The following is a 10,775-nucleotide window of genomic DNA, read 5'->3' as shown; positions in this document are numbered from 1 at the left end:
ATTATACCAACAAATAAATCAGAAAGAACAGATATATAATGATCAGCATTCCATCTGACAAGTGAGACTATTCAGAAGTAAAAAGCCTTCAACTTGACTGTTATATTTGCACTATATTTTAATCTTCAGCAGAGTAGTGTGTCCAATGAGTTTTTTTTTTTTTTTGGTTACGCTGTAAATAAGCATCTTAGAGTGCTCTGGTCTTTTGTTGCAGTTTCTGTTAATGAAGTGGATGCGTTGTATATTATGTTCGGAAAACTAAGCAACTCCATAATTGATGATGGTCTTATTCATAAGGTAATTTCATTATGAAATGTTTAATCATTATCTAGACTTTTGTGTAAATTGAGATGTTAGTTAAGGGAGAACCATTGAAAACAGACGGTAATTTAGGATACATTAGCTTGTTATTTTCCAAAAGTTCTCTTCATGCCAAAAAGGCCACCCATGTGATAATCCCTCTTTATAATCTAATCGTTTTCTGCTTAGCATCGGCAACGTTGTAACCACTTTGTAAGCACATTATCTTTCAGAACTATTGTGCTAAAAATAAAACTTTCCATATGTTTTTCAACTAATGAGGCAAGTCTGATGCACTTTAAATATCTTCCAACGATTTTCAAACTTCAGGTTGTGAGATTGTGATTTAATTCTATTTCTTCAATGCAGGAAGAGTTTCTCTATGCTCTTTTCAACTGTAGCCCTAAGCAGAATCTTTTTGCACAGAGAGTATGTGTTTCACCCTTTTTGACGGTATTCATTAGACATACGTTTGAATGATTAATGGGATTTAACTATCTGGGAAAACTCTTTTAATACAAACGACTTGCAAATCTAATGCTGGATGTCAGCTGTTTTTAAAAAAATTTAAATGGTCTTAGTTGCTATATCAACATGTTAATCTTTATTCTCCAAACAAGAATCTATTCCTTCTTGTCGCATTATTGCAGTTGTTTGATTTGTTTGATCTTAAGCATAACGGGGTTATTGAATTTGGAGAATTTGTTCGATCATTAAGCATATTCCACCCAAGGACTCCTCAAGAAGACAAAATTGAATGTAAGAAATATGTTTGAAATTTCTGTTATGAGAAGATATGTTTGAAATTTCATTTCTTCTAATATTTTCTTTGTGCTTAATTTTAGTGAGGCATACTTTCTCGTACTCAGAAGTATAACAATATGTCAGCATTTTAGTATAGCTAATTCTAACTTCAGGCATAATTTTGTACCAGTTGCATTTAAGTTGTATGACTTGAAGCACACTGGATTCATCGAACGTGATGAGGTGAGCTACTTCGACAAAAACATGTCTTAATACTGGAACTTCTCAATCTAGGTTTTCAGCTGCTCTGGAAACCGATTTCATGCTTCATACATATTGTGGGGTTCAGATGTACATCAACTTAATTCATGACTATTAAGCAGTGAAACTGAATGAAATAAGACAATTGACATGCTTGATGGCATAAAAAGAATATCAATTGAAGCACTATGTTGAATTTGGAATCATCCCGGATAATCATCAGGTGTTGGTTAACTGATAGCTGCTTTTCATAGCACTGAACTTTTATATACTTGCTATCTGAATATTCACCGTATAGGTTAAAAAGATTTTAGCTAGTTCAAGCTACTGCTGCCTGATCTAACTATGCGAATATAACTTGGACTTTCAACAGAGAACAATAACTTGAATTTGAAGCAATATATGTACCCTATAAGATGCATCAGGCATATTTCAAAGGGTTATGATCAATATTTTCTTGCTCAATCTTCAGTAAATGGGACACAATTAGGTAATAAAGCTTTAAGATATACATCAAAGAGTTCAATGTTGAAATATAAGGTGGTCTCTTCAAAATCAAAATACCGCAAGGGCACAAACAAGATGGAAGAGAGAATTAATATCATTAGAAAAACTCCACTTTTACATAACAACACTACAATTGGGGCTTTAGTAGGTGCAAAGAGATACTTCTGACTCGCACCAAATCAATGCTTTCACATGCACACACACAATCAATTAACCTGCCATGATAACATAAAAGTCATACATAGATAGCATAAACCATGCACCTAGGAATTAGGATCACTAAAGAGACAAATGAACATAGACATTTTATTTTTAACTTGGAAATTCTCGGGGGCCAGTGACACAAAGTGTTGAACATGGTCGTTGTTATACGAAGTGTTGAACATGGTCATTGTTATACTTTTGGATTATATTGTTTCTATTTGTCAGATTATCTTAAATTCGAGATGCTCAATATTAGGACACCCGATACATGTCGCAAGTCGAGTAGGACTCCAAGTAATAGCGGATAGAATTCTTACAGTGATTGTGTGCAAATAGGACTCTACAACTCTTCTAATACATACCTAAGAGTATATTTGTATATGTGTATAGCCTGTACATTAATTTGACGATGAAATAAGAAGCAGTCCCTTCTTCAATATATTACCTGTGTTTATATGGTATCAGACACCGTCACCATGACCATGTCGTCTTCTTCTACTTCTACAGCCATTCAATCTGCTCCTTCCGCCAATTATCCACAACCTGCTTCTCCTTCTCTCAATCATGCCCATCACTATATTTCTATAAAATTGACCTCTACGAATTACTTGTTCTGGCGCACACAGCTTCTCCCCTTCCTCCGTGGCCAAAATCTGCAAGGTTTCGTGGATGGGAGCACACCTTGTCCTCCTACTCATGTCGCAAAAGAAGGATCTGAAAACACTATACCTAATCCTGCATATGCGCAATGGGTGCAACAAGATCAATCAATTCTCAGTCTACTTATCTCCTCTCTCTGAAGAGACATTGCCAATAGTCATAGGTCTAAATACTGCCAAGGACGTTTGGGATGCCCTAGCGGCGGCTCTTTCGTCACCCTCCAACACCAGGATTCTCAACCTTCATATGCAACTCCAAAATTTGAAGCAGGATGACCTTACCATCACTCAGTACCTCCACAAAGCCAAGCTCATAGCCGACGAATTAACAGCCGCAGGAAGGCCTTTATGTCTCTCTGATCAGAACATATACATCTTCAAGGGACTTCGCAGTGAATTTAAGGATATTGTTACGACTTTGTCGGCACGTCCAGAACCTGTTTCTTTCTCCGAACTTCATAGCCTCTTGTTGAACCATGAATTTATTCATGGACCCTCAATGTCGTCTCTCACAATCTCGACTGCATCTGATTCTGCCTCTAATCCAGCAGCCAACCTCACTCAAAAATCTTTCACTTCAGATCGCAATTACAACTCCAATGGAAATAGAGGTCGTGGCAGATCATCTCGGGGACGAGGAGGTCGGGGTGGCAGATCCGCCAACTCCTCGAATTTTCGAAACTCCCAAAATTCTGGACAATCCTGGCAATCGGACACGCGATCGAGGTGCCAAATATGCAACGGCACTAATCACCTTGCACCTACTTGTTTCCAGCGTTACAGTCACACCATAAACCCCGCTGCTTATGTGTCTCATCAGTCTCAATTCGCTCCAGTTCAACAATGGTATCCGGATTCAGGTGCAACTCATCACATCACCCCCGACCTCTCCAGCCTTCAATATGCGGAGGAATACAAGGGACCCGATCTAGTTCATGTGGGGAATGGTCAAGGTCTGCCCATCCATCATACCGGTAAATCCTTTATCTCTTCTCCTTCTAAAACACTCACTCTTAACAACATACTTCACGTTCCCTCGATTACAAAACCCCTTCTTTCAGTTCAAAAGTTTGCCAAAGATAATAATGCCTTCTTTGAATTTCATCCATCTTACTTTTTTGTTAAGGATCGAGCATCCCGGAAACAACTTCTTTCAGGTCGGAGTAATGATGGCCTCTACACGCTTCCTCTCAAATCAACTCCATCGTCTCTCCAACATGCGTCTCCTTCAGCCCTTCTCTCCTCCAAGGCACCTGCGTCCGTTTGGCACCTGCGTCTTGGGCATCCTCATCAACGCATCATGACTCAAGTTCTTAAGAAGAATAGTTTACCATGTTCTAGTTTTAGAATAAATAAGCTTTGTAGTGCTTGTCAACTTGGCAAGTCACAGAAGTTACATCTTCCTCCCAGTATTAATAAAAGCACTTCTTTTTTGCAATTATTGTTTGTTGATGTTTGGGGTCCTGCGCCTTTTCTTTCCTCTGAAGGTCATAAATATTATCTTGTGTTTGTTGATGACTTTTCGAACTATACTTGGGGCTTCCCCTTGCAACTAAAATCTGATGTTATCTTTGTGTTTCAACGATTCAAGACTCTCGTAGAACACCAATTCAACACCACTATTAAATCAATTCAATCTGACTGGGGTGGAGAATTTCGTCCCATGTCCTCTCTTTTGGCTAAGCTTGGCATCGACCATCGAGTCTCTTGTCCTCATACTCATGAACAACAGGGAAAGGTTGAACGCAAACATTGTCACATAGTTGAAACTGGCCTCAGTCTCTTAGCACACAGCTCTACCCCATCCCGTTTTTGGCACTTTGCCTTCGACACAGCTGTCTATCTCATAAACCGCTTACCTTCTCCAACTATAAACAATGCTACACCCTTTGAAATTGTCTTCCAGCGGCTCCCGGACTATACCTTCCTCAAAACGTTCGGTTGTTTATGCTTTCCCTACCTTCGGCCTTATAATAAACACAAATTCAATTTTAGGAGCTCTCCATGTGTTTTTCTTGGCTATAGCTTGCATCATTTTGGCTACAGATGTCTAGATAGGGTCACTGGGCGAATCTATATTGCTCGACATGTTCGATTTGATGAGGATGTGTTCCCATTTGCTCAAAAATCTATTCTCGGCCCACATCCTCTCTCCACACCTCCTCCCTCACCTTGGGCTTCCTCTCCTGTTTCCATATCGAGACCATCGCCACCTGCTGCTCCCGCTCACTCGCTTGAACTAGTTCCATCTGTGGCCGGTCATCCACCGTCACCTACTTCGCGTATCGACTCCACACCATCAACCTCACGATCTACTCCTACTGCCCTGCCCGATCATTGTACTGATATCTCGCCACCTTCACCACCTTCCCTACCACTGATGGCTGATTCCAGTGGCAATTCTAATACTCTTTCGCCCCCTCAACCTTCGTCCCCACTGGTTACACGTCCCTCTCGTCCAGTTGTGCCTCCTGAGCGTACCCACCATATGCGTCTTCGTCACATGCCTCCTACTACTAACCTCTCTGTCTCTTCTCTTTCTCCTCCATCCCATGAACCTACATGCTTCTCTGAAGCAAACAAACACAGTGAATGGCGGGCTGCAATGGCTCAAGAAATGGATGCCCTTCTACGCAATGGCACTTGGACATTGGTTCCTTATAACTCCTCCATGAATGTTCTTGGTTGCAAGTGGGTGTTTCGCATCAAAAGAAATGCTTCCGGCACTATTGAGCGCTATAAAGCTCGTCTAGTAGCCAAAGGTTTTCATCAGCTTGAAGGCAAGGATTACTCTGAAACGTTCAGTCCTGTTGTCAAACCAGCCACCATTCGAGTTGTTCTAGCTATTGCCACATCTCGTGACTGGTCCCTACGACAACTAGATGTACAAAATGCCTTCCTTCACGGTAACCTTCAGGAGACGGTCTACATGTCGCAACCAACTGGGTTCGCCCATCCTTCTTATCCCAATCATGTTTGCAAGTTACAAAAATCGCTATATGGTCTCAAACAAGCCCCTCGAGCTTGGTACATGCGTCTTCATCAATTTCTGGTTGCGGTTGGATTTTCTCCATCTCGGACAGACACCTCACTATTTGTGTATCACTCCAAAGGTATCCTGGCCTACTTGTTGGTGTATGTCGACGACCTTATTCTCACTGGAAATGACTCTACCTTCATTGAGTCAATCATCCAGCAGCTTGGCCGTGAATTTTCCATACGAGACCTTGGTCCTCTCAGTTTTTTCTTGGGCATTCAAGTCCATCGTGACGCCTCTGGAATTACACTTTCACAGCATCAATATATAAAGGACATTTTAACTAGGGCTGGAATGCAGCACTGCAAGCCTTTGCGCACACCTATGGCCTCTAACGCTAAGCTTCACACTGGAGACAGCCCCTCTTTTCATGATGCAACTCTTTATCGCACCATTGTTGGCGCTTTGCAATATGTTACCTTGACGCGACCTGATGTTGCCTTCGTTGTTAATAAGGTGTGTCAATTTATGCACCGTCCTACGACCAATCACTGGGCAGCTGTCAAACGCATTCTTCGCTATCTCAGGCATACGACGGATTCTCGGTTTCTCATTCCAAAGTCATCCTCTCTCATTTTTCAAGCATTTACAGATTCTGACTGGGCCGGCTCTTTAGACGACCGAAAATCAACGGGGGGCTATGCCATCTATCTTGGTCATGCACTAGTATCCTGGTCCTCTAAGAAACAACGAACAGTTGCACGGTCGTCCACTGAATCTGAGTACAAAGCCCTCGCTGATGCAGCTGCTGAGCTCACATGGCTTCAGTCACTGCTATTTGAGCTTCACGTTCCAGTCAAGTCCTCTCCTATACTATGGTGCGACAACATCGGGGCAGCTTACTTGTCAACGAACCCAGTATTTCATGCCCGTACTAAGCATGTGGAAATAGATTATCACTTTGTCCGTGACAAAGTGGCACGAAAGGACCTCACTGTTCAGTTCCTATCATCCAAAGATCAGCTAGCTGATGCTCTTACCAAGCCTCTTTCCACTGCCAGATTCGAATTTATCAGGTCCAAGCTCAACGTTGCTTCCCAACCTTCAGCTTGCAAGGGGAGTATTAGGACACCCGATACATGTCGCAAGTCGAGTAGGACTCCAAGTAATAGCGGATAGAATTCTTACAGTGATTGTGTGCAAATAGGACTCTACAACTCTTCTAATACATACCTAAGAGTATATTTATATATGTGTATAGCCTGTACATTAATTTGACGATGAAATAAGAAGCAGTCCCTTCTTCAATATATTACCTGTGTTTATACTTCATACTCAATATCTCTCCAGACTTGCTTGATTTACTGTTGAACTTGTAGTTGAAGGAAATGGTGTTTGCTATTCTGAACGAATCAGAATTGACACTTTCGGATGATGTTATCGAAGCGATTGTTGATAAGGTAGAGAAGAGTCACTTTATTTTCCCATGTTGGTCATCCTCTACACTTTCGATATCTGATCTCAATGATGATAAACAGACAATTCTAGAGGCGGACAAGAACGGAGATGGACGGATTGGTCCAGAAGAGTGGAAGGAATTGGTCACAAGATATCCTTCTATCATTAAGAACATGACTCTACCATTCTTAAAGTGAGTTGGGAATTATCTGATATAGAAACATAATTCCTTCATTCCCCAGATTTGCATTATGTGACATTATAGCTAGAAATTCTTGATGAACTTGTTTTTTCACATTCCAGGGAAGTAACTCAAATGTTTCCAAGCTTTGTGCTGATAACTGAAGCTCAAGATTCGCAACTAGTGTTTGAAAACTGATCAATGCCAACTGCCTAATTCTATTCTACTGCCGGTGCTCAGATATCACCAAGCGTTTGAAAAGTACCAGTCCAATTTTCCTTTTTTTTTTTTTTTTTTGGATCAATAGTTCTGTGTGCTCTTTGGCAACCATAAACTGTATACGAAAAGTATTCACTCTATATGAGACACTGGCAGCAACTGTAACATAACTAAGGATTTTGGTAATTTTTCCATCTCACTGTTCGTAAAATTCAATTGATGATATTCAGATGTACCGATCTTTCAATTGCAGAATTTTACTATATTCTACCTTTCAACTGTGATTAACTTTGATTCCTGTTATTTATTGTTGTGTCTTGTACTTCGATTGTCATAGGATTTTGTGGTAGTTGCGTTATTGTTTCTTTTCCAGAGTGCTTTGTCATGCTTTATTTAGCATTTTTGCCTTGGCTCCGTTACTTCTGTTTTTTTTTTTTTCTTTGCGGACTGCTGTGCTTTTCTTTAAGCCGAGGGTCTATCGGAAACAGCCTCTCTACCTCCACGGTAGGAGTAAGGTATGTGTACACCTTCCCCAGACCCCACTTTGTGTGATTACACTAGGTATGTTGTTGTATCTTCATGTGTAGATGTAGACTACAAAGAGCATGTATCATTCAAACATATGCCATTTGAAGCTTCTGAATGTTGAAGATAAGACTGAATTATTTATTTGGACACTGCTGAAACATTTGAAAAGTGCAGTTACTGGAGTTACTCCATTCTAAGTTGTGGAAAATGAGAAACTGGTGTATGAATGAATCTGGTGAACAAGTAAACTGCATATTACTTAAGACAAGGAAATTTCTAAATAAGGGAACTTGAACTTACTAAAATCAAATTGTACATGCAAAAAACTAGCAGCAAATATCAAAACTAATTGGAAAAGGATCAAAAGGCCCTTACGGTATTAGAAATGGCTCAAAAATGTCCTTCCATCAATTTGATCAAATTTGCAACTTCTTCCACATATTGGATAAAATATGCTCTTGGTCATTTGGTAGGAGGGATGAGATTATTAGTCCCATGGGATTGAAATTATCCCATGTTTGGTTGGTGGGATAAATCCTTTGCTATCCCACCCAATCTCATCTATATGGGTTAAAAGGGGGGATAAGTTATCCCATATAGAGGGTGGATAAGTTATCCCATCCTATCCTACCCAATCCCATCTATATGTGTTAAAATAGAGAGAGGGACGAGAATTTAGAGAGACAAGAATAATGAGAGAATTATTTCTGCTTTGTATTCATCATAATGACCTCCTTATATAGAAGTAAGGCCTTCCTTCTCCTAGTCCAATAAGGTAACCCTATTCTAATAGGACTACACATCCTATATTACCATAATTTCAATTGATCATAAATAAAACTATAACAAATAAGGTTCCATACCCCCCCCCCCCCCCCCAAAGTTGGAGCATGAGGGTCTCGAATGCCCAACTTGCCAATCAAATATTGATGCTATGATTTGCCCAAAGCCTTTGTAAACACATCAACCAATTGCTCACTGGTTGACACATGACTGGGAAGTATTACACCGGATTGGAGTCCGTCTCGAACATAGTGACAGTCGACTTCAATGTGTTTAGTCCGTTCATGAAACACTAGATTTCGTACAATGCAAAATTCCCTTTTAACCATTCCAATTCACAGACTGTCATTGCTATTGATCAGTATTCTGCCTCCGCTGACGAGCGAGAGACAATATGTTGTTCTTGGTTTTCCATGATACGGATGAATTTTCGAGGGATATAAACCATCGGTAAGTGATTTTTCGAGTCAACGGACATTTGGCCCAGTCTGAATCATACCATCCGTACAACTAGAGATCACAATATTTTCTCACACAATGCTTTGTCCTGGGTTCTTCTTCAAGTAGCGCACCACACGGAGAGCCGCGTTCCAGTGTGCTTCCTTCAGTTGTTGCATGAATTGGGACAGAACGTGCACGCAATATGACAACTCAGGTCGCGTAAAACTGAGGTATATCAATCTACCGACCAGATGTCGGTATGGTTTCGGATCACCCAAATTGGCTCATTCGGGCAACGTCAAATCGTGATCTGTTCCATGGGAGTATTGATTGGTTTAGCTCCCAATAATCCGGACTCAAAGATTATATCCAAGGCATATTTCCGTTGACAGAGAAATAACTCAGTTGGTCCGCGTGCAACTTCAACTCCCAGAAAATACTTCAGAGGGCCCAAATCCTTCATGTGAAAACATGCTTGGAGATAGTCTTTGAATAGTTCAATGGCGTTATGGTCGTTTCCGGAGATAATCAAGTCATCTACATAGACTAAGACATTAAGTTGCATACATCCTCGGTGCGTCGCGAAGAGAGAATAATCGGAGTATGACTATTTGAACTCATATTTCATCAAGCATTTGACAATTTCGCAAACTAACACCGTGGGGCTTGTTTCAAACCATACTGTGGGGCTTGTTTCAAACCACACAAAGATTTTCGGAGTCGACATACTTGGCCTGGATTAGGAAAATGAAATCCCGGTGGCAAGTTCATATAAACTTCTTCTGTAAGGTCACCGTGCAAGAAGGCATTATGAACATCCATCTGATGCAACTCCCAATTTCGCGCAACCGCAACTGCCAAGAAGGTCCGAACGGTTGCTACCTTAGCAATTGGAGCAAACGTTTCATTGTAATCAATTCCTTCCTCCCGTTTATTCCCGAAAATGACCAACCGAGCTTTATAACACTTTATTGTGCAGTCAGAATTGTACTTGATCTTGTACATGCATCGACATCCGAGTGCTTTCTTGTCCAGTGGCAATATTTCTAATGTCCATGTTCCATTGTCCTCCAATGCTTGGATCTCTTGTTGTATGGCTTTTCTCTAATATTCCCTTTTCATTGCCTCCGAGAAGGTTTTTGGCTCAGTTCCTGTGGTGATTGCTGCAAGGAAGCTTTGGCGTTACGAGGAAAAATTATCACAAAATATATAGTGAGCTAAAGGGTAAGGCACACCTGAGGGTTGCTGAGTATCGGGCGGACGAGTTGATGGACTTTCTTTCCAGAATGTTTCAGTGGCATAGAAGAAGGGGCTCTATACGGTCCCCATAAATCACAATGAATCACTTTAAAGATATCCAAAGCTACAGTATCACTTAAGGGAAAATCACTTCTTGTTTGCTTTGCCCTTTAGCATATATCATATTTCTTTTTCTGATCCAATACTACTCTCTTTTAGGCCTAATGCCGTAATGGCCTTCGTTACTTGTCTTTGAAGGATGACCTAACCGTTT

The 10,775-nt window shown here is 40.7% G+C and overlaps 1 protein-coding gene across 7 annotated transcripts in view; it reads left to right on the top strand.

Annotated features, from left to right (window-relative positions):
* The window catches only part of LOC132041193 (calcineurin B-like protein 4), a 10,818-nt gene extending 3,053 nt beyond the window's left edge, over positions 1 to 7,765 (top strand). For 5 of the 7 annotated variants that reach the window (XM_059432018.1, XM_059432020.1, XM_059432019.1 and 2 more), the window contains exons 3-9: positions 215 to 297; positions 670 to 753; positions 951 to 1,059; positions 1,235 to 1,287; positions 7,032 to 7,112; positions 7,191 to 7,303; positions 7,414 to 7,765. In XM_059432018.1, the coding sequence (XP_059288001.1) occupies positions 215 to 297; positions 670 to 753; positions 951 to 1,059; positions 1,235 to 1,287; positions 7,032 to 7,112; positions 7,191 to 7,303; positions 7,414 to 7,489 (599 nt within the window). In that variant the 3' untranslated portion in view covers positions 7,490 to 7,765. The remainder of the gene's footprint in view (positions 1 to 214; positions 298 to 669; positions 754 to 950; positions 1,060 to 1,234; positions 1,288 to 7,031; positions 7,113 to 7,190; positions 7,304 to 7,413) is intronic. The other 2 variants (XM_059432022.1, XM_059432023.1) reach the window with 2 other exon arrangements.
* The last annotated feature ends 3,010 nt before the right edge of the window (positions 7,766 to 10,775 follow it).

The sequence above is a fragment of the Lycium ferocissimum genome, chromosome 12 (assembly GCF_029784015.1).
Source record: "Lycium ferocissimum isolate CSIRO_LF1 chromosome 12, AGI_CSIRO_Lferr_CH_V1, whole genome shotgun sequence".
Classification (NCBI taxonomy): Eukaryota; Viridiplantae; Streptophyta; class Magnoliopsida; order Solanales; family Solanaceae; genus Lycium; species Lycium ferocissimum.
The sequence above is the reverse complement of the archived record's forward strand: the minus strand, read 5'-3'. Positions and strand labels throughout refer to the sequence as shown.